Raw genomic sequence first — 24,506 nt, 5'->3', positions numbered from 1 at the left:
ACATTAATAGAAAGTCTTCCGTGAACATTTTTGAGTGATTAGACAAACTTATTATTAATTGAAATAGTTAATAATCATGCATGCAATCACTAAAGCACATTAACATCATTTACAATCTTGCTTTTGAATATCGTCTGCAAAGTCATCAAGAATATAGTATATTGCCTAGACATAACCAGCAGTCAAACACAGTGATTGTATCAGATCAAAACGTCCTTCCTTGCTAAAGCCATCTTTGATTACAGCTGCAAGATTAACCAAACATCTACTTTTATCACAAACTACAGCTTGTGCTTAATTAAGACATCTACATTAAGGTTAAATATGAAGAGTGAAGAGCTGAAGTGAGACTCCAGTTATGTACTCAGGAGAGAGGTTCAGTTTTTTAAGTGAAAGAGCATGAGACAGAAACAGTGTGGTACCATATACTGCTCTTGATGAGGGCATCTTTACCTTCTTTGTGACGTGATGGAGAAGTCAGCCTGACATGAACCAGGAGAACATGTTTATCTGCTTCAGTTTTAAAACCAAACTGAAATGTTGTCATTAATTAATGATCATCATTAATGATACTATTGTAAACCCTATAATGCTGTTGGCCAACAGCATATAGGGGCAACAGAATGTGCTTATTGCACATTCACAGTTCTGTTTAGACTGCTGTAAATCCCATTGTTATGAAATTTAGCCTTACATTACTTGTTCACCAGCAGATCCTCTGCAGTGAATGGGTGCCATCAGAATGAGATTCTAAACAACTGATAAATACATCACGATATTCCAGAAGTAATCAATTTGTCTCCAGAAGCTGCATGTTTGTAAGAAACACATTCATCAAGATGTTTGTAACTTAAAATCGTTGAAATACGAGTCCTTTATCTTTAATATTGCATTCTCCAGTGAAAAAGTTGTCTTGTCTGAATCAGTAGAGAAATACACTCTTAAAAATAAAGGTGGTTCACGATGCCATACAAGAACCTTTTTTTGTCTAAATGGTTCCATAAAGAACCTTTAACATCTAAAGAAGCTTTCTGTTTCACAAAAGGTTCTTTGAGGCGAAAGAAGGTTCTTCAGATTATAAAAAGGTAAGAAAGAGATGGTTCTTTAAAAAACTTCTTATATAGCGTCGCTGTGAAGAACCTTTTAAGCACCTTTATTTTAAGAGTGTATGCACAATTTTTTCGCTTCACAAAAAGTTAAATGATGGACTGGAGTTGTGTGGATTATTGTGATGTTTTTATCAGCTGTTTGGACTCATTTTGACGGTACCCATTCACTGCAGAGGATTCTTTGGGGAGCTAGTGATGTGATGCTAAATTTCTCAAAATCTTTTCTGATGAAGAAAAAACTAATCTACATCTTGGATGACCTGTGGCCTTGGGTGATTACATTTTCAGCAAATTTAGATTTTTGGGTAAATTATACGTAACTGTAAATGTTTGACTCCAATTTAACTGCAGTGTGCACATTATCATATGTGGAAACACCCTATTTGGACCTTTAATTTATTGCACATAAATGGAATTTACTGTTTGATTGAATTATAATTATCTTGCATTAGTGTCACTTTACAAAATCAGTTAAACCCAAACACATTATCAGCACCTTTCTGAGAAAATCAGCATTCGGGCGATCCAGCCTGCAGTGACAAATAGCTGATAGACTGCGGTACATTTTATTACCAAATATGAGGAGGAAAATAAATAAATGGAGTTCATTAACTGAGACCTGACCTGCAGTCTGTGTGTACAGTATGATTTAATCCAGTTTATTTCTACTGCACCGCAGGAATTCATCTCTTGAAAAGGTTACACATCAGCGAGGAAGCTAAATCAATACATTGAGAAGTCTCTGTAAAAGAATGTCTAAAATGCATGATGATGTTTTTTTTAAATGCATACTGATTAGGATTTTGAACATATTGCAGAAGCCTTGGATGAGGCTGTTTGACATTCATTTTGTCCTTCCCTGCATTTTCCCCCCTCATTCGCATCAGTAACCCCCATTTGTACAGTAAAATGGTTTTTACCTCAGTCCTGGAGGCTGAACATGGGCAGAAGTGAACTCAGGCCAATGGGGGTTGTGCTGATGTCACATGACTGGATGAAGTGTCCTCTGGAGACAGCGGAGAACGACGTGACCCAGCGTATACCACTGAAAGCGTGTGCCCTTTGGTGTTATTTTCAGCAAAAGTAGTAGTAGAAGAACACAAAGCATAGATATTTAGTGAACTCATTCAAGGAAATAATGGATAAGAATAAAAGACATTTAAATCTTTGTTTAAATTTATTTTATATATGAATCAGTGTATATCAAACGCAAATTAATCACACAATGTGTCACCTCTTAATTTTTCTTTTCAATCTTTTGACAGTCTTGTCAATGGCAGTGTCATTTTAGTATAATTTATATACTCTTTTAAGATTTAGTACCTGGTATTTTATATACCACATAGTATTTTGTAATATTTTGAATGAACTTATTTTTGAAAATATATTTACAGTTTTTATTTAATTTTAGTTTAGATTTAGTTTTGCACTTTTTCTTATTTATATACTATTTATATAATATATAAGATTTAGTACTTGGTATTTTATATACCATACAGTATTTTTGTAGTATTTTGAATGAGCCTTTTTTATATTTTCAGTTTTAATTTTAATTTCAGTCATTTTCTTTTGTTTTGTTTTTAAATAATTCTAATTAGCTTTATTTTTATTTTAGTTTTAGCTTTAGTAATTTTAGTACTTCAATTTAAACTTATTTTATTTCAGTTAATTGCTTTGTTAGCTAAACTGCCTGCTAATCTCTTCACATTCACTAAAACATGCTTCGTGTTTAAACACCCATAATCTATCTGGATTCGGCCAGGATTCAGTGTTTTCATCCGCAGAGGAGCTTAACTGTATCACTGCTCCGGCACAAATGTCAAAACCTCAAAATCACCCTGAGCGCCTTTATTCTGACACTACAACCAGATGGCTAGCATTGCAATCATGCTAATATTGGCCCCAACACACAAACACGGTCGCCTAAGCCCAAACCCTACATGATGGGATTACTTACATCAGAGTAAGAGAGATCAGCCATAGAGCAGAAAAAGTAGTTACAGAAAGAGACTCTATATAGATTCAATTCTCAACGATCGGCTATATTCATTTAACATTGTCTGTAAGCAGCTCAATCATGGCGTCTGAACACAGGGAGATTCTGAAGATAAACAGATTCAATTTGCTGCCATAGCAAACGCTGTCTCTGTCTCACATCCCAATCTGCGACAAATGCACTTTACAGTGAATGGTGCACGCTGAATAAGTTTCCTTTTTGTAAATACAGAGCATTATGGCTTTAATTTTTATGTGGAGCATCAGCATAACACTTCATTAGCATTAGATTATGGGGAAAGAAAGCAAACAAACACAATAGGACTAATAAAAATAAATAAACAAACAAAAAAAAACACAATTGTGACTTTTACTAGAAATTAAGACTTCACAATTGCCCGTTTTGCCCTCATAATTGCCACTTTTATATCTGACAGTTGGCTTTTTTATCCATATAATTTTGACTTTATATCTCACAATTGGTCTTTTTTCTTGTAATTGTGACTTTTTATATCTTACGATACCTGCTTTTTCTCATAATTGTCATTTTATGTCACAATCAACACTTTTTCACAGAATTGCAACTATATCTCACATTTGGCACTTTTGTTTTTTGGAATTATGACTCATAATATCTGCTTTTTACTCACAATTTTACATATTTTATATACCACACCTGACGTTTGTTTTTTCTAGAAATTGCGACTCATAGTGTGACTAACTTACTATTGACGCTTTTTATCTCGCAATCTGATTTTATTTCACAACTGTCTTTTTTTTTCTCATAATTGAGATTTTATATCACAAAATCTGACTTTATATTTCACAAACTGCATAATTGCGACTTTATATCTCACAATTGCTGCTTTTTCTCATAATTGTCACATTATATTTCATAATCAATGTTTTTTCACATAATTGTGACTATTTCACAATTGTTTTTTTTCCTAGTATTGACCATTTCATAATTGCTGCTTATTTTCTTCTTCACATAACTGCCATTTGATTTCTGGCAATCTAACTTTATATCTCACATTTGACTTTTTTCTTGTATTTGTGACTTTATACTGTGTATCACAACTGCTACTTTTTTCTCATAGTAGTTACTATATATCTCACAATCAACATTTGTTTCACATATTTGTGACTATATCTCACAATTGTCCTTTTCCCCCTCATACTTGGGATTTTATATCCCACAATCGTGACTTTATATCTGAGAATTTGACTTTTACATCTCTTTACATACAATTTTTTGCCCTTTTCTTATAATTGTGACTTTATATCTCCCCGATGTGGCACATATGCAGCCCTTAACTGTATAATCATTTTATGTCCTGTGATGAATCTAGAGCTTAAATCAAGGCAGCAGCTATTTACACTAAATCTAAAGTACATACAGTACCTTTTTGTTTTTTTGCAAGGATGATTAAGTTGATCAAAAAGGACAAAAACAGCATTTAAAAATGTTACAAAATATGTCCATTTCAAATAAATGCCATTCTATTGACCAAAGAATCCTGTATCAGTTTCCATAAAAATATTAAGCAGCACAACTGTTTTAAACATTGATAATAACAAGAAATGTTTCTTGAGCAGAACATTAAGCAGACTGCTGAACATTAAGCTTTACCATCACAGGAATAAATTACACTTTAAAATAGAAAAAAAAAGTTATTTTAATCCAGAATAATATTTATCACTAATACAGCATGTGGATATGACTAGTCAAAAATGTGTATGAACCACTAATATCAGATGTTTGGTAAACTCTTCTCTTCTTCCTGCAGAGATTATGAATGATGTCATCAAGAAGGTGAAGAAGAAGGGAGAATGGAAGGTAAGACAAACTCAATAACTCCATCACCATAGCGACCACTCTATCCTTATGTCACCACACCACCGTTTTAATCTTTCATTGAGTCCCTGAGCTGCAGACAGGAAATCAGAGTGAATAATTAAGCTCAAACTATTTCATCCATCCTGTTCTGCCTGTATTACACCACATGCATATTTATTTTGGTGCCCATATTAATAAATACGTTTTCACACTGCCTGCATTAGCATAAGCAACGGATCTTTCTGTTGCAGTAATGTGTGTTTCTGAGACTCTCATTATTTCTGCTCTCTGTTTTTCTCTGTAGGCTTTGATTGTGGACCAGCTCAGCATGAGGATGCTGTCCTCTTGCTGCAAAATGACTGATATCATGACAGAGGGTATCACTAGTAAGTCAATCCTCAGTTTCTGACCTCAAATTAAGTAAAAAGTTCACCTTTGCTGCTAAAAACAAGTCTATGGCTCATGGGACACAACAATAATAAATATATAATCTCACATACGTCTATGAGATGTCTGCAAATGAACAGATCTGGAAAGCATTAAATTTAATTTATCAATACTTAAAAATAAAGGTGCTTCACGATGCCATAGTAGAAGAACCTTTTTGTCTAAATGGTTCCATAAAGAACCTTTAACAATTCTTCAGATTATAAAAAGGTAAGGAAGAGATGGTTCTTTAAAGCTTTTAACCGCTTGAAGAACCTTTTGAAGCACCTTTATTTTTAAAAGTGTAGGTTACAACATGTTTTGCTGTATAGTTGCATAATATATAGTTGCAACTCCCGCCCCTTCAGCTCTGAGTATATTTACAATAGGTGTACAAATATCTGATTAAATTATAATCAATCACAAAATCATCTAATGAGCATTGTTCTAAAAGGAAACTGTTTAGCTAACTAGCATATGTGATTTTAATTTTTTTTATTATGTGCTTTTTTATATTAGATTTTTTTAATATTACTATTTAAGTTTAATTTAGTTTTATTTTATTTTTTTATTTTTACGTTTTAATTGTTTAATAAATGTTGTTGTTTTTTTCTTTTTCAGTTAATTATTTTGGTGTGTCGACGCAAATTGATTTCAGTTAGCTGCCAAGGCAACATTTCAAATATTTCAAGTTAACGATTTTCATCTAATATTTATATTTGATTTAATTTCAGCTTTATTTCAATTAACCAAAAGGTTAATGAATATAACCCTGTATCAGAGAAGCTGCTTCTGTGACCGACTTGCTGTTTCTGCTTTTATCTCTGCAGTTGTTGAAGACATTAATAAGCGAAGAGAGCCTCTCCCTTCATTGGAGGCCATTTACCTGATCACCCCAACTGAGAAGGTACTCAAACACACTCATTTTAGAAGATGCTTATAAAGCAAAATAACAACTGCAGCGTGGAGGTGGAACCTTCACACTGTACACACTAAACATATGTCACTCACTAACACATATATATACACACACACACACACATCCTACACAGACAGCCTGCAACTCTTGTTATTTCTACAGGCCATTTTGATTACTATAACAGCACAAAACACAGACACAGTCTTATCTAAAGCTTGTTGTATTTCTCTTACCAGTCTGTGCAGACTCTCGTCAATGACTTCAAAGATCCCCATTCAGCGAAATATAAAGGGGCTCATGTGTTCTTCACTGACTGTGAGTATCTGAGGGTACTCCACTGTACTTCAAGTGCTCTGGAAGCATAATATACACTGCAGTATTAATGGGACCTCACTCAAAACTAGACTACTACACAAACAATCAGCAAGACAATGTTTTGAATGAATTTTACTTAAACACAATGCTATGTAAAGGTGATATAAAGGTGAATCAGCTGTTTTGTGATCCAGTCAATTAAATGACATATGAAAGAATAAGCTTTCCTACTAATATAAATGAACTGAATTATTTTGTAGTTAATCAAAAATTTATGTGCTGTGGGAAATATGTAAAATAAAAAAATCATAAATGAACTTAATATAATAAATGAATACATAAATTAAAACCGCATCCATGAGAAGAAAAGAAAATAAATCTAAAAGTGTAAATATGCAATAAATTTTGCAGCTGATAAATTTTGGATATATTTTTGACATTAAATTGTGTGTGTGTTTATATATTATTTTATATAAATTTAAAAAATGTTGTATATAAAATGTAAATATGCAATAAATATTACATCTGATTTTATTGGCGATTTGATTGCAGAAATCAACTACCCATGTGTTTTTTTTTTTTTTTTTAGCTTGCCCGGACCCCCTGTTTAATGATGTGGTGAAGAGCCGTGCCTCCAAAACCATTAAAACCCTAACTGAGATCAACATCGCCTTCCTGCCCTATGAATCCCAGGTGAGCCATTTCAGGAGGGGAGAGGAGAGAGATAAAAATATATAGGAATAATGACTATCCGTATAGAGAACTATCCAGAAACAACTCAGTGAAAGCAGAAATAGAGTGTTCCAGAACAGCTCTGAGGCTGGGGGGATGCAGTCTGGCCCATAATGCCTTGCTGCTTCGGCTGTCTGCTTTGATTAATTCAGAGGAGTCAGAGGAGCGGTGCGTTTCTGCTGGCGTGATGCTGCAGCTCAGTGCTTCGCAGGCCCGCCTCGTTCAGCATCACGTAACTGGCCAACGCAGCATCCACAGAGAGCCTCGGCCAATCAGAGGAGGTTATGAGAGGGAACGAGCATCAAGGGGAACCCATCTGCTGAACAGAATGATGGTCATGTGACTCTGTGTGTGCCGATAGGGGGTGGGGAGGGGTGGTTGTGAAGTCAGAGATTAGGCCACAGGAAACACAAAGGCAGGAAGGAAAGGAATGAAAGCACAGACTGGAGACAACTCACCAACTCCAAGCTCATCCCTCAGACTAGATTAGAAACAGGAAAAGATGGCATTCTGTCACAGGTGTTTAGCATGTGACATGCATACAAATTCTTCAAAAATATTTTTATTTATAGAATAAAATTAATTTAGACCATTATTACTTTTATTTAGCAAGGATGCATTATATTCATCAAAAGTGACAGTAAAGGCATTTATAATGTTACAAAAGATTTCTATTTTAAAAATATATGCTATTCTTTTGGACTTTCTAGCATGGTCTATCATAGTGATATACTACTATTTTAGATCGGTGTTATTTTTGTATAATTGAAATAAAATTGTAGTTATATATATATATATATTCCATTTTAATTTTAATTGTAAACTTTTAGTCATTTTGTGTTTTGTCATGTTAGTAGTTTTTGTTTTGCATCTATGTTGTCTATGTAGTTTTCATTCAGTTTTATTTCCAGTATTAGTGAAATGAGAGATATTATTGAAATAAAAAGGTTTTGTTTTATTTTCTTTCACTTAATGTTTATTTCAAGTAACTTTTTTTTATGGTTTTAAATTTAGGCCCGATCTCAATTCTATTTTATACCCCTCTGATCACATTCCCTGTCCACATAATCGCTTTATCAGTAACGAGTATGAATGTGTGTTTAGGTGTTCTCCTTGGACAACCCTGATGCCTTCCAGAGTTTCTACAGCCCTCATAAGACACAGCTGAAGAACTCTGTGATGGAACGGTTGGCAGACCAGCTAGCAACACTGTGTGCCACACTGAAGGAATACCCTGCCGTCCGATACCGAGGGTAAGGCACGAAGAGCCACAATGCAACTGTGTCTGTCTCTTATTAAACATGTCTTTATTGAGAAAGCATATAAGACAACAGAAAAATCTTCAAAGAAGACCATTTTTTAACTATCTTCCCACCCTCCCACCTTCAGCATCCACATGTTCAATTACACAGGGCAAAATTAAATAAATAAAACAAAAGGGAAATTTTAAGACAGACAAATATTACCACATCAAATAAAGTACATCACATTTACATCAATCATTGGATTGAGAGGAATCTAACATTTCTTGTATTACTGTTTCGTTGTTTTCAAGGAATTGTATAAAAAGGTCCCATATTTTATTTTAATCTTTCAGTTTACCCTTAGTACTGTATGTCAGTTTTTCCAAAACAATACATGTGATAAATCTTTTAACCAATGACCAACTGATGGACCTTCTTCCAATAAAATGCTATTGACCGTCTTGCGAGAACTAAACAGATGTCTATCATTTTAATTTGATGTGTTGATACTGATATACCAACAGGAACTAGACCTAACACACATATTTCAGGAGTCACTGGAATTGGTTTTAAAATAATTGAAGATATTAATGCCATCACTTTTTGCCAAAATGTCTGAATAACATCACATTCCCAAACACTGTGAAAAACGTTCCCTTATATTTTTGCCATTTAAAACAAATATCTGGAATATTAGGGTTAAATTTGTTCAACTTTTCAGGTGTAATATAAGTGCGCATTATCCAATTGTATTGGAGCAGTTTAAATCTAGTATTGATTGACCAATTCTGGGCTCTGACACATTTCACTCCATTCTGAATCTGAAAAATCATACTGTAAATATGTACCCCAAGCAACTCTCTTATTCAGATGATTCTTTAGAGCTATTAACAAATTTACAATAAAACAATGTAATTTTGTTTGTTCCAAGTTCCTCATTAAACATAACTTGTTCTAGTTCTGTTAACAATGGTCTGGACATTGAATAATGTTGCTTGACTCTGATGTAACTGCAAACTTGTAAATATTTGAAGAAGTGGGGTGGAGGTGGCACAGTGGATAAGACACATGCCTGTGGTGTGAGAGACCCGGGTTCGAATCCACTGTGAGACACCAATGTGTCCCTGAGCAAGACACTTAACCCCTAGTTGCTCCAGAGGCGTGCGACCTCTGACATATATAGCAATTGTAAGTCGCTTTGGATAACAACTGTGCCGTTTCACATTATGCAATCATATTTATCCATGGTACACACACTTACAGCAGCAACTAGTGTAGAAGACAGATGCCCAGTCATCTCTGGATCAGATTGCAGAAAGTGGCTGCTCGTCAGGATCAACAGAGCTGTCTCACGTTCTGTCTCTCTGCTCTAATACTCTGATTTTCTGTGCACAGGGAATATAAAGATAACGCCACCCTGGCTCAGTTGCTTCAGGACAAACTGGACGCCTACAAGGCAGATGATCCCACAATGGGGGAGGTGAGAGGCACATCTGAGTTACTGCACTGCAGGGAGAGCGAGGAGTTCATACATGTACATATGAATATGCTAAAAGAAGGGCTACATGTACCTCAGGGGGAGCATAAGCAGCTTTCAGCGGGTTCTTGGAAAGATTTAGATTTTGTTAAACCCATAAAACAGCAATTATACTTCAGAATATCAGGGCTATCAAAGAAATCATGCATGAAACCAATATTGAATCTTCACTGTCCTGGTCTTACTGTGGACAAACCATTGCATTGGATTCATGTTAATCAGAAAATGGCTTGTGCTAATCATGGAGCAATAGTAGAATTATTTATTTATTTTTTTGTCTGCAGGGTCCAGACAAGGCTCGATCTCAACTCATAATTCTGGACCGAGCTTTCGACCCCGTCTCTCCTGTCCTGCACGAGCTCACCTTCCAGGCTATGGCCTATGACCTGCTACCCATCGAGAATGATGTCTACAAGTGAGTGAATATATTTAAACTTATTTTATAATAATATTAACTGGATTAAATGTTTATATTATTATATAAATATTATATCATATAATATAATACAATATAAAAGGATAATTATAATACATATAATATGTAAAATATTTCATAATACAATATAAAATAATAATTATACATATGTAAAATATTTCAGATGTATATAAATAAACATTTATTTTTAAATAATATTTACTAAAAGTGAGCTTATTTCATTATTATATGATATGATATTATATAAATAGAATATAATATTATAAAATAATAAAAAAACATATATATAAAATATTTAAAAACAGAAAATGTGCGTTATGCATATGAATTATTTCAAAGGGACCATTATTAACAAATGCTTTAATTTGACCAAGGAATTTGATCAATTGGCCAAGGATGGTTTAAGCTTATTTTTAAATAATATTTACTTATATATTTAAATATTTACAATATTTACTTGAAAATTATTCAATTGTTTTGTTTTATATAAATATACACTGAACAAAATTATAAACACAACACTTTTGTTTTTGCCCCCATTTTTCATGAGCTGAACTCAAAGATCTAAGACTTTTTCTATGTATCTATTTCGCTCAAATATTGTTCACAAATCTGTGTTAGTGAGCACTTCTCCTTTGCCGAGGTAATCCATGCACCTCACAGGTGTGGCATATCAAGATGCTGATTAGACAGCATGATTATTGCACAGGTGTGCCTTAGGCTGGCCACAATAAAAAAAAAAAAGGGGGGGGGGGGGGGGGGGGGGTCCGAAAACTAGTCAGTATCTGGTGTGACTACCATTTGCCTCACACAGCGCAACACATCTCCTTCGCATAGAGTTGATCAGGTTGTCCACTCCTCTTCAATGGCTGTGCGAAGTTGCTGGATATTGGCAGGAACTGGAACACGCTGTCGTATACGCCGATCCAGAGCATCCCAAACATGCTCAAGGGGTGACATGTCTGGTGAGTATGCTGGGCATGCAAGAACTGGGATGTTTTCAGCTTCCAGGAATTGTGTACAGATCCTTGCAACATGGGGCCGTGCATTATCATGCTGCAACATGAGGTGATGGTCGTGGATGAATGGCACAACAATAGGCCTCAGGATCTCGTCACAGTATCATCAATAAAATGCACCTGTGTTCGTTGTCCATAACATACGCCTGCCCATACCATAACCCCACCGCCACCATGGGCCACTCGATCCACAACGTTGACATCAGCAAACCGCTCACCCACATGACCCCATACATGCTGTCTGCCATCTGCCCTGTACAGTGAAAACCGGGATTCATCCGTGAAGAGAACACCTCTCCAAAGTGCCAGACGCCATCGAATGTGAGCATTTTCCCACTCAAGTCAGTTACGACGATGAACTGCAGAGTCAGGTTGAAACCCCGATGAGGACGACGAGCATGCAGATGAGCTTCCCTGAGACGGTTTCTGACAGTTTGTGCAGAAATTCTTTTGTTATGCAAACCGATTGTTGCAGCAAGCTGTCCGGGTGGTTGGTCTCAGACAATCTTGGAGGTGAAGATGCTGGATGTGGAGGTCCTGGGCTGGTGTGGTTACACGTGGTCTGCGGTTGTGAGGCCGGTTGGATGTACTGCCAAATTCTCTGAAACGCCTTTGGAGATGGCTTATGGTAGAGAAATAAACATTCAATTCACAGGCAACAGCTCTGGTGGACATTCCTGCAGTCAGCATGCCAATTGCACGCTCCCTCAAAACTTGCAACATCTGTAGCATTGTGCTGTGTGATAAAACCGCACATTTTGGAGTGGCCTTTTATTGTGGCCAGCCTAAGGCACACCTGTGCAATAATCATGCTGTCTAATCAGCATCTTGATATGCCACACCTGTGAGGTGGATGGATTATCTCGGCAAAAGAGAAGTGCTCACTAACACAGATTTAGACAGATTTGTGAACAATATTTGAGAGAAATAGGCCTTTTGTGTACATAGAAAAAATCTTAGATCTTTGAGTTCAGCTCATGAAAAATGGGGGCAAAAACAAAAGTGTTGGGTTTATCATTTTGTTCAGTATAATATCATATAATACAATAATACAAAAATACATATATGTAAATTATTTAAAATATTTATAATAAACATTTATTTTATGATAAATATGATAAATTATTTATTTTATATGATAAATATATGATCATATAATAAGATATTAAATAACAATTAAAATACACATATTTAAAATATTTAAAAACAGAAAATGTGCATTATGCATATGAATTATTACAAAAGGATCATTAACAAATACTTTCATTAATTCACCAAGGACGGTTATATAGATTATACCATACATAATAAATATAATAGAAACATTTGTTTGATTTGTATTTGGTAGGTACGAGACCAGTGGTATAGGAGACTCCCGTGAGAAGGAAGTGCTACTGCATGAAGACGATGACCTCTGGGTGGCGCTACGGCACAAACATATTGCTGAGGTCTCACAGTGAGTATAACCTTACATTTTTGGCCTTAAAAGGATAGTTTACCTTCAGTTGCTTGTCCCATTTATGTGTTTTTTTAATACTATGGAAGTCAATGGGGACCAGCAACTGAAGATGAACTATCCCTCTCAGCTCTGGTTTTCCTGTGATATTCTCTGTCTGTAAATGGTGACATCCCTGTTCTCTCCCCTCTTTTCTCATTTCCCTTGCTCACAGGGAGGTGACACGCTCCCTGAAGGAGTTTTCGGCTAGTAAACGGATGAATACTGCTGGAGAGAAGGTACGCTGGAGTCTGGCTGAGGGGGAGGGGCCTGGAGGAGAGAATAAATGAGGAGTAGAACAGAGAGAATAGTGTAGCGTGGGCGAAGGAGGATAGCCTGGCAGATGAGATTGCACTGGCAGCCGAATCTAAACCGTGATGGCTGACTCATGTGAAAGCACTCTGAGGCTACAGCAGGATTTGTATTGATTGACTTAACACAACACAAGCCAATACACATAAATACACATTTCTGCTGTGACATACTATACTATATATGCAATAGTGCATAGTTTCACAAACCATAACAGCTTTTATATTGCACCGTATCTTTGTCCCTAATTTGGCCTACTGGATCTGAGACATGTCTTGAGGCAGTGTCTGACCTCTGGTTTGCTTTCCTTTCTGAGAAAGTCCTGTGTTTCTTCCAGACCACCATGAGGGACCTGTCTCAAATGCTGAAGAAGATGCCGCAGTACCAGAAAGAGCTCAGCAAGGTGAGAGAGGTCCAAACACATGTGCAGTCAGCCAAACGAGACTCCTCATGGGAATTGCAGTTCCAATATTTACCTCATTGACCCTTAAAATCTCTGCCCCTTTAGTACTCGACCCATCTGCAGCTGGCCGAGGACTGCATGAAGCACTACCAGGGAACCGTGGACAAGCTATGCCGTGTAGAGCAGGTACAATATCACCACAGACATCACTGCTAAATTTGAGAGAAAAACCGTTGCGTATTCACCAAAGTTTCATTAATTATGTTTCATACAATTATTTTAACATTCACAAAATGTGATATTATTATTTATAATATGAGGTTGATTACAATACAATATTTATTCTCTTCAAAACAAGTACAAATTCTTTTTTAAATATTTGCATTAAAATTCTGATATATATATAAATAAAATTACAAGTAAAAGCCTATTATTGAAACAATTTAATTTTATTGTCTTAATATCACACTTAGTGTTGTTGATTGTTGCCATGGGTGACAAAAATCAGGATTTCAAATGTACTTTGTTTTAATAAATCAATCAAAAAGATTTAATAATTGTGAATGAAAAAAGTTTTGGTAAAAAATATTGAATAAAAATGTACTTACATTTACATATGAAAACAGAAAATGTACATTATCCACATGCATTATTACTAAAAGAGGAGTTAATACTTCTGTTAATCAGCCAAAATATTTATAAAGAATAAAATGGCAAAACTTAATCATATATATATATATACACATCATATATATATATACATACACAGTACAATACAATATTTATTCTATTCAAAACAAGTGCTAATTGTTTTTTAAATATTTGCATTAAAATTATATATTTGCATTAGATATATATATGAATAAAATACACACACACACATAAGTATATATATATATATATATATATATATATATATATTACATAAAATATTGTTAATTGTTGCCATAAAGATTCTGATTTCATTTTCTGATTTGATTAATTAATTTGACTGTAATAGGACTAAACAGTGCTATAATAATCATCCATCCCTCCTCCAATTTTGATGTCTAGCGGATAAAAAAAAGAAGAAATTTTTCATTGGCTGTTCATTCTATTTCTATGGTGTAGGTTGAAAGCAACCAAAGTAAGCGGTGGTGGGGAGGGAAGTGTAACACAGGAGCTGCTCGATTACCCACTAGGTCACGATTTATTTTCAATGAGGGGGTGAGCAGAGCAGAGAGCAGGTGCAATGAAACTGCCAAAATGAGCGATAGAGTATGGAGTGCGTGTTTAAAAGCTGTGTGCCGAGAATGCTACAAACTTGTCTATATCACCTTTACCAGGATCCACCTCTGATTAAATTAATTTAACTGTGATAATGAAGGACAAGCCATGGTCTCTGAAAGCATCATATCATTTTAGGTTTTATTGCTTCCAGTGTGCTAAGCATAATTTATGAAGCACGCTCTGTCACCCGGCAGGATCTCGCTATGGGAACAGACGCAGAGGGCGAAAAGATTAAAGACCCCATGAGAGCCATCGTGCCAATCTTGCTGGATGCCAACGTCAGCACCTACGACAAGATCCGTATCATCCTCCTCTACATTTTCCTGAAGAACGGTTGGAGAGTCTTTGGCAGCCATTTTATACCTCAGTTTATTTCTCAATGCCCAGATCAGCCATTTTGTAATGTGTGTTCCTGTGTTGCAAAACAGGGATCACAGAGGAGAACCTTAACAAGTTGATTCAACACGCCCAGATCCCTCCTGAGGACAGTGAGATCATCACCAATATGGCTCATCTGGGTGTCCCAATCATCACGGATGTACGCTGTCTGATTTGCTTCCCAAGCAAACATCAAGTCTCCTTGGCTGTTAAAGCAGTTTCTCTGATCTGCCGTTTTGTTTCTGTATGCTGCAGTCTACTCTCCGCAGAGGCAAGAAGCTCGATCGTAAAGAGCGTGTGAGCGAGCAGACCTACCAGCTTTCTCGTTGGACCCCACTCGTCAAGGACATCATGGAGGTCAGTCCTGATTTACATAATTTGACTGAGCAACTGTGTGTAGATTGTGTGTAAATGTGTGGTCTTACTTCGTTTGTGAATGTTGTTGCAGGATGCTATCGAAGAGAAGCTGGATACCAAACATTATCCGTACATCTCAACACGCTCGTCCTCTTCCTTCAGCACTTCTGCAGTCAGGTACGCACACTCACCGATTCTGATTGTTAGGCTCCCTTTCAAATAATGAGGAATTTGAATTGGTCACTCCTACAGGATGTTCAAATGGAATGACAGGAAGAGGAATTTACTAAACTGCTAAAAAATTAAGCAAATTATGAATAAAATGAGCAAGAAATTATTTTCAGGTGCTTTGTTGCTTGGGTCTATATTAAAGACTTAATGAATTAGAGCTATATAAGAGCATTCTGGGTTCTTTTACCATGTTCCATAAAATTAGTTTTAATTTAATTGGTTAATTTATTATTAACAAATACCTAAATAAAATACAAATGTATAATAAAACATTATAATAAAAATACATTATATACATGCTTAATATAATCTAATGTTTCTGGTAATACCTTATATGATGTATATATTGTTTATGATGTTTATAGATAATTCAATTTGAAATTTTCTAATTCAGTTTCTAATAAAATATATTGCTCATTGTTAGTTAATACACTAACTAATGTAATTAATGGGACCCTATTGTAAAATATAACTTTTTTTATCATCAATTTAAAATTTAATTAACAATTTTAAATGACTAAAACTACACAGAAGTTATTGTATTTCATTTCCTTTAAATATCCAATACACTTCCTTAAATTCAAATTTATTAGAATTTCAAAAGGCAACGCTATCATACACACACACACTAAAACATCAATATACAGATATATACATGCATTTTTGTACTGAACAATTCAAAAGATAGAGGCAACTTGGATCAATAATCATTTGTGCACTGAGGGGTGGGGAGAACACTGAAATCAATACCTTGATTGGTGGGTGGTGTGATGTGAGGTGGGGGTGAACACCAAGTCTCTTTCAGAAGCGGTGGAAACTGGGATATTTCCTCAGGGTCAGCAGTAATGATCCCGGCGCACTGTTCTGCTTTCAGGACAAACAAACCAGCACAGCTGCTGTAAACAGTAGCAGAGGCAAAGCAGACAACCCTGACTCCCACAGAGGGAGAACTGGGAGCTGATGGGTCCCATTGTGTAGCTATAGATTAGACTCGAGATCACCAGTGTTCACGCCGATTTCCCCTCTCATTATGCTGGCAAATAACTTGGTCGTCCCTTAAAGGGAAAGATCTTCCAAAAATGAAAGTTCTGCCATCATTTACTCACCCTAAAGTTGTTCCAAACCTGTATGAATTTCTTTCTTCTGTTGAACACAAAAGAAGATATTTTGAAGAATGTTGGTAGCTACAGTAAGAAGTTGCTGGTAGCCATTGATTTTCATAGTATTTTTTCCATACTATGGAAGTTAATGGCTACCAGAGTAAATTGTGATAAAAATCTATATTTTTTTGCCTGTAGTGTCTAGTCTTCAGTTACAAAGTGAGTAAAGATATTGAGTAAAACAGTGCAGTCTCTTACAAATACCTTCAAATGACAGCAGTGATGCTTCAGTCTTTCGGTTTGAAAAAGAAAAAGAAACTGTACCTTGAAGTTGACATGTATTCATGTGTTCTTTCCATTGCAGTGCTCGATATGGCCACTGGCACAAGAACAAAACCCCTGGAGAGTACCGTACGGGCCCTCGCATCATGGTCTTCATTATTGGGGGTGCGTCCTTTAGCGAGATGCGCTGTGCCTATGAGGTCACACAGGCTAATGGCAAATGGGAGGCCATCGTTGGTGAGTCTGCAGAGGATACTGCTAAAAGTCACTGTAAATTAAGCAACCACCCTTTAAAGCTTTAGATTGATATCTTTATATTATCTATACATGTGTTTTTGTCATATAATATGTGTAAAGAGACTGGCAAATCTGTCTTGTATATTTTTCCTGTGCTCTTGTCTTGTACGGTATTTTGTGCCTGTCATGTTTTAACTGCTTTTAAATTGCAGTCGTGAGCCTCTGATGTGTTCATAAGTCTATGTTCGTAAGTTCTTCTTTGTGTGTCTTTTGTGTGCGTGTGATAAGGTTTATGTTTAAGATGTGCACTTGTGTTTAGAATTGTCTTTTAAACTTACTTTTATGGCCTATGGCAGCCAAAACGAGTCGGTGTTCACACTGCTCTTAAAGGAATAGTTCACCCAAAAATGAAAATTTGCTTAAAATGTACCTATCCTCAGACCATCCATGATGTAGATGAGTTTGTTTTTACATCTGAAAAGATTTGGAGAAATTTAGCATTAGTGAAGTGAGTGAAGTGACATACTGCCAAGTATGGTGACCCATACTCGGAATTCGTGCTCTGCATTTAACCCATCCAACGTGCACACACACAGCAGTGAACACACACACACCGTGAACACACACCCGGAGCAGTGGGCAGCCATTTATGCTGCGGCGCCCGGGGAGCAGTTGGGGGTTCAGTGCCTTGCTCAAGGGCACCTCAGTCGTGGTATTGAGGGTGGAGAGAGCGCTGGACATTCACTCTCCCCACCTACAATCCCTGCCGGCCCGAGACTCGAACCCGCAACCTTTGGATTACAAGTCCGACTCTCTAACCATTAGGCCACGACTTCCCCACTTGCTCACTAATTGATCCTCTGTAGTGAAAGGGTGCCGTCAGAATGAGAGTCCAAACAGCTGATAAAGACATCACAATAGTCCAGTCAAACAATTAATGTCTCATGAAGTGAAAGCTGCATGTTTGTAAGAAACAAATCCATCATTAAGAGGTTTTCAAAACGTCTTGAAGATTGTGATGCTTTTATCAGCCGTTTGGACTCTCATTCTGACGGCACCCATTCACTGCAGAGGACCCATTGGTGAGCGAGTGATGTAATGCTAATGCTATCTTGGATGGCCTGAAGGTGAGCAAATTGTCATTTTTTGTGAACTATTCCTTTAAAGGAATTGAGAGTTCTCTTTAAAAATACTAAATTTTGGTCACTCTTTTGTTGCAAATTACTGTCAGTGAGAACGCCCCTTTAGAAGTGAATTTTAAAGTACAGTATCAGTCTGTTGTTTTCCAGAAGAAATTTGAGCATTGAAGACTTTACATTAACACTGAATTAGTAATTGGTGGAATTGGGCTACTTACACAATTTTCTATTAGAGATGAACAATGCATCTGAAGGGCCTCAATGGGACAATTGGCTGTACTTCTAATTGTGAACATTCATGGAATTAATATTTTTAGTTGATTGAAGGAGGTCTAACACAGTCTTCCATCACTGATACGTCCACCCAGAGCTTCCAAAAATCTTTTTTTTTTTTGTCGGGGTTCTAGGATGATATTTCTGAAACATCAAAATCTACAGATGGTGGAAATGGTATTTAACCCTCTTTTGTCCCCATAAAGATTAACGGTGGTGAAAGAACGTGAGGTGCGGTGCGGTGTGAGATTCATTCTGAGCGTGAAGCCACCTTTGTTCCTCCGCAGGTTCTACTCACACGCTCACCCCAACCAAATTTCTAATGGACCTGCGGCACCCCGACTTCCGAGAATCCACTAGGGTGTCCTTTGAGGACCCTGACCCCTCAGACGAGTGAGAGAGAGAGAGAAAGAGGGAAGGGTGGGAGAGAGAAATCACACTCTGACAAAGTAAAGGCAGCCGAACAAAGAAACCCTTTCTGAACCCCCACAGCACAAGGGCTTTCTTTTCTTGCTCCTGTTACCACATTCTACCGTTTTACTACGCCACCACGCCTCAGGGATGGGTGTCCGGCTCCAGTCTCCGATCTGCAAGTCTCACTCAGGCTCCGCCTTCTACTGGGACCAGCCAATATAGATCTGCTGAATGCTTCATTACAGAACTGCAGTGGGCGGAGCCTTTTTTTGAGTGACAGATGCAGTAGGAGTCCTGACCCCATCCCTGTTGACCGCATCCTCTCAGTTGGGTGGATTAAACTGCATTCTCCTCACTATGCGCCTTTTAATTCAATGGAGTCTCCTCTTCCGACGAGGAAGGGCTTCCTCTATTTGCCCTCCCAAATATCATTAATTTTTAAAGCTTCATTTTCCCGCAGATTTAATCTACCCTTAAGACTCACCATATTCTGATTATTTCTGAATAACAATCCAAGACAATCACTCATATTAACTTTATTTCCCCCCCTCTGGAGAGGTAATTGATGCCAATTGCAGGATAATTTGGTTTAGTTCCTCAAACTACCTCACATTACGTCTACATGACCAAGTGGCCATCTGCAAAGAATATATGTTAAAATGACTTCCGCCAGACAGTGGCTGGCTCATTTCCTTCTTTATAATTCTTCTGCAGATGCCAAAGCTTGACATGTAGCCGTGTTCTTTAGATATGCTTTAGCACTAACGCTTTCCCCAAACACTAACATTTTTTAAACTAACTAGTTTGGGCCCTGGCTATGTCATGTTTCAGAAACTTTCATGTTATGCCTCAGATGCTGTTTTTTGCATTAAAAATAACTTACTATACTATTAAACAGTTCATGGTAATCAATCAATGCAATTTCATGACTGGTACTTAAAAATAGAGGATGTTTTGAACAAGCTTAGTAACACTTTATATTACAACACTAATTCCTGTGCATGCTTGTGGTTACATTAAATGTAATTAATTACTCATTGCAATTTGTTTAAAACTTACTATTAGTTGTCTTTGCTCTTAAAGGAATGTTCTGGGTTAAATACAAGTTTATGACATGCTCTCAATTACCACAGGAAATAATTTTAACTCATTTGGAAGCACTTGCTAAACTCGCGTTTGCAGAAATGCTCTTAAAATGGAAGTATGGGGGGCATTCCATTGTAATAATAATCGAATACAGTAAGCACAGTTCTGAAAGTACAGCCATAAGACATTATATGTATACCTCGTTTGTGTAAGATTATATACAATATTTTAGTTCCTTTGAAACCCTTTGGAACACCTTGCCCCATAGACGTCCATTGTAAGAGCATTACAGCACAATTTTGTCAAGGTTTTTGACAAACAAATGAACGAGTCAAATTGTTTTCTGTGGTATCATAGATGCTGTTGATAGAGATGAGCTTGTATTGGATCCGGAATATTCCTGTAATCCAGCTATGAGCTTCTCCGAAGCATTACAAAGAGTAGATAACATTAATAAACCAACAAATGCACACAAATGAGGTTCTGTAACACAAAGTGTCCTTTCAAATACCTTTACTGAGTAAACCATTGTACAGAATGATCATTGCTTAACCCTATCAAGTATCCATCACTCAAGTGTCAGGCTGCTAAAGCTATATCCCTTTTGATTTCCCCTTTTTCTGTTGGTTATTTGTGTTCGTAAATGATCACACCATATGCAGTATGCCAGTCCTAACCCATACTGCAACATGAAACACTTCTTGACTGTTCCAGCCATTACTGAACAATAATATGGTTTGTTTTCATGGATCTTTAGTTTAGACCCGCTCATCTAGTTGAAGAGCTACAAATCACATTGTGAATCTGATTAGCGATTAGCAAAACTGCGTGTTTGCATTTACTTGGCCCAGAAGACTATATCAGTTGTGGTCAGAACCAGGCAGTTTAGTTGTATGTTCAAAGCGGAGCATGCAACTACACATTCAGTTCTACTCGTTCAGCAATGTAACAACCCTCATTGGTTGTTAAATGAATGTGACACTCATTATCAAGCGTTTTTAAAATCTTTTTATTGCATTACAAGTAGTGGGAACATGCAGCTTTGCTAAAAATATTGTAGAATAGGCATTTGTTCCACAGGGCACCAAAAATCTAAAATTATTTCAGTGCATAGCCATGTTTTTTTTTTTTTTTAGATGACCCTGTGGCACAAATGTTTTTGGATAGTTTGAATGTACAGTATTTGTGATGTGTTAGAATTGTGTCTTCAGCTAAATATCTAATCAAATTTAAATATTTCCTTATTTTGCAATTTTAATAATTTCAGATTCAAAACAAAACCTTGATAAATAAATATATGTGCATATACTACCATTCAAAAGGGTTGGTAAGATTTTTTTATGTTTTTGAAAATATCTTATGCTCACCAGTGGCTGCATTTATTGGATTAAAACTAAAGTAAAAAAGTAATATTGTGAAATATTACTATTTTAAATAATGGTTTTCTATTTTAATATATTTTAAAATGTAATTTATTCCTGTGATGGTAAAGCGGAATTTATTACTCCAGTCTTCAGTGTCCCATGATCTTTCAGAAATCATTCTAATATGCTAATTTGCATGTGCAAGAAACATTTCTTATTACCATCACATTGGAAATGGTTGTGCTGCATAACATTTTTTGTGGAAACCATGACATATATATATTTTTTTCAGTATTCTTGAATAAATAGACATTTTTAAAGACAGACATTATTTGTAACATTATAAATGTCTTTACTCTCACTTTAGATCAATTTAATGTGTCCTTGCTGAATAAAATTCTTAAAAAAAAAAAAAATCTTTCTGGCCCTTTCGACTTTTGAACAGTAATGTATATGTGTGTGTGTGTGTGTGTGTGTGTGTGTGTGTGTATATATATATATTCATTACATTAATAGCAATATATATTTTCTATAATATTCTAGATAGATACACAGCTGAAAACACATTTTTATAGTATATGTATAAATTTAATTAGTTTTCTCTTCGTTTCTCTCCTCGGTGCTCATTTACGCAGGTTCGACCCATATCACCGGCCCCACCCAGCTTCTGGAATCTCTCAAGGCCATGAACAAACCCGATGAGGAGCAGACAAGCTAAAATCACAACTTCCTTCCCCACAACCCCATCGCCCAGTTACCCTCTCCCTCCCTTCATCCGTTGCCCTGTAAATCGCACCTGCTCCATATAAATTGTGTATGCATCTTGCTTGAGAGAAAAAGAAAAAATATATATAGATGATTGGTGACAAGTTAAAAAGAATATTCTATAAATTTATATATATTTAAATATATATATAATGTTGAAATAAAAGAATCATTGCAAGTATTCTTCTGTTTTCCAATGGTTGCAAATGATCGGACTGTCAAACTGAGTTTTCGTTTTGCCATTTAAAAACCTGAAAGTACCAAATGTAATATTGTATGTTATGGAACCTGCTAGAATGCATAAATGGTAGATCACTTTTTGCATTTGTTCCTTTTTTAACTTGGTGTGTTTTTTCTTTTCTTTATTTTTTTAAATGGTTTAAAAGTGGTTGGGGGAGGGACTGGTTTGTATGCAAATTGACCAGTGAGGCAAAATGATGCATATCACTTCCTACACTGAAGGCTAAACTGCTGCCCAGTTTAGATGCTTGGGTGTAATTGTTGTCTCATTTTAGGTGTGCATGCCATGGACGCTACTATGTGGCCCTTTTGACATGTTTTAAAACGCTGGGAAAAAAAGTAAAAAAAAATATAAAAAACATGTTAAGATGTGTAAAAATGAAACAATGAGCATCTTCTGGGACTCCAGTGATGAAGAGGAAGGAGGCCAAAGGAGTAACAGATCAAAGCCTCAAGCTGTAAAAGTGAAAGAGACACTGTACATAGATAGCGGACGTCACCCCTCCGATTCCAGGAGCGTTTACTCTCCCTCTCCTTTTCTTTTCACGTCTCCTTCAACAGAGACCTCATGATTTAGTGTGAAGAAGGCCGTTGCTTGCAGATGTTTAAGGAATTCAAAAAAAGGGCCAGTTGTATTTCAGTATTGTATCTCGTTCGATTAAGTCTTATCATTGGTTAGTAAACAATGTTTAACCGGGACATGCACTGAGTAGCGTGTTGTTGTATGCCATATGTTACTGTTTTTTCGTCTCACTGTTGACTGGTGAAAATTTCTGACTGTGAAGTAGTAAAACTTTCTTTTACCAAAGTGAAGCCACTGTGTTTGTGACGTATTAGCTGTAGCTGTAGTGATAAACTGGGAACAAATAGGTAACATCTATCTTTTTGTTTGTCCGTCTGATAGTTTCTTTCTGGTGCAATGTTATATCTTCCACTGGTGAATGGCTTTGCAACGAAACGCAACCCCTCTTTTTAATGTTTGGGTTTCAGTTTCCTCTTTACTCTGTTCTGGCAGAAAGGTTGTATATTGCACTACGCGTTTTCTGTGATGCAAACGCTTCTATGGTTCTCTCTCTTCTTTTAAATTATTACCTTCATTTGGGTTTGCTGTTGTATAGCTGTGTCGACCGGATTGATTTCTATTCAATTTATTTTTCAGAGAATATCAATAAATAAGAACGTAGTCCATCCTAAACCTGTTGATCTTACTGGGATTCTATGTTTGCGAGTGTTGAAGCACAAACTAAAGTATACTTCATGTGTACCGATGTACTAAGGCTGTCTAATAAATTGGCTTCCATTACAAATATGCAATCAGTACATTTTTGTGACGTGCTCTGTACATGATATCCTCTGGACTGCAATAGTGTCCTTTTTTGTTATATGAACAAAATTACATTGATTTATAAGGAAATGTATGATTTATAACAGGGTTCCAAAACAGGTTGAACACTGACTGAATTGATCATTTTTTTTATTATTATGCAGATGACTAAATACATATTTAATAATTCCAGGAAATGGCTGCCTGTTATTCACAGCTTTTCCATGATCATGTTATATCAAATTAATATTGTTGTGGACTGTTT

At 36.2% G+C, this 24,506-nt stretch overlaps 1 protein-coding gene across 1 annotated transcript in view; it reads left to right on the top strand.

The window, feature by feature from the left end:
• LOC306855928 (syntaxin-binding protein 1-like) overlaps positions 1 to 22,746 on the top strand; it is a 28,547-nt gene extending 5,801 nt beyond the window's left edge. The window contains exons 2-20 of the mRNA XM_079394899.1: positions 4,895 to 4,944; positions 5,249 to 5,330; positions 6,201 to 6,277; positions 6,526 to 6,604; positions 7,194 to 7,297; positions 8,441 to 8,589; positions 9,976 to 10,060; positions 10,402 to 10,532; positions 12,921 to 13,028; positions 13,243 to 13,306; positions 13,717 to 13,782; positions 13,888 to 13,968; positions 15,246 to 15,384; positions 15,480 to 15,589; positions 15,685 to 15,786; positions 15,878 to 15,963; positions 17,482 to 17,636; positions 19,336 to 19,497; positions 22,548 to 22,746. Of these exons, the coding sequence (XP_079251025.1) occupies positions 4,895 to 4,944; positions 5,249 to 5,330; positions 6,201 to 6,277; positions 6,526 to 6,604; positions 7,194 to 7,297; positions 8,441 to 8,589; positions 9,976 to 10,060; positions 10,402 to 10,532; positions 12,921 to 13,028; positions 13,243 to 13,306; positions 13,717 to 13,782; positions 13,888 to 13,968; positions 15,246 to 15,384; positions 15,480 to 15,589; positions 15,685 to 15,786; positions 15,878 to 15,963; positions 17,482 to 17,636; positions 19,336 to 19,445 (1,778 nt within the window). The 3' untranslated portion in view covers positions 19,446 to 19,497; positions 22,548 to 22,746. The remainder of the gene's footprint in view (positions 1 to 4,894; positions 4,945 to 5,248; positions 5,331 to 6,200; positions 6,278 to 6,525; positions 6,605 to 7,193; positions 7,298 to 8,440; positions 8,590 to 9,975; positions 10,061 to 10,401; positions 10,533 to 12,920; positions 13,029 to 13,242; positions 13,307 to 13,716; positions 13,783 to 13,887; positions 13,969 to 15,245; positions 15,385 to 15,479; positions 15,590 to 15,684; positions 15,787 to 15,877; positions 15,964 to 17,481; positions 17,637 to 19,335; positions 19,498 to 22,547) is intronic.
• Positions 22,747 to 24,506: the final 1,760 nt, after the last annotated feature.

This window comes from Barbus barbus, assembly GCF_936440315.1.
Source record: "Barbus barbus genome assembly, chromosome: 36".
Classification (NCBI taxonomy): Eukaryota; Metazoa; Chordata; class Actinopteri; order Cypriniformes; family Cyprinidae; genus Barbus; species Barbus barbus.
Note: the sequence above shows the minus strand (reverse complement) of the source record. Positions and strands in the feature narration are given on the sequence as shown.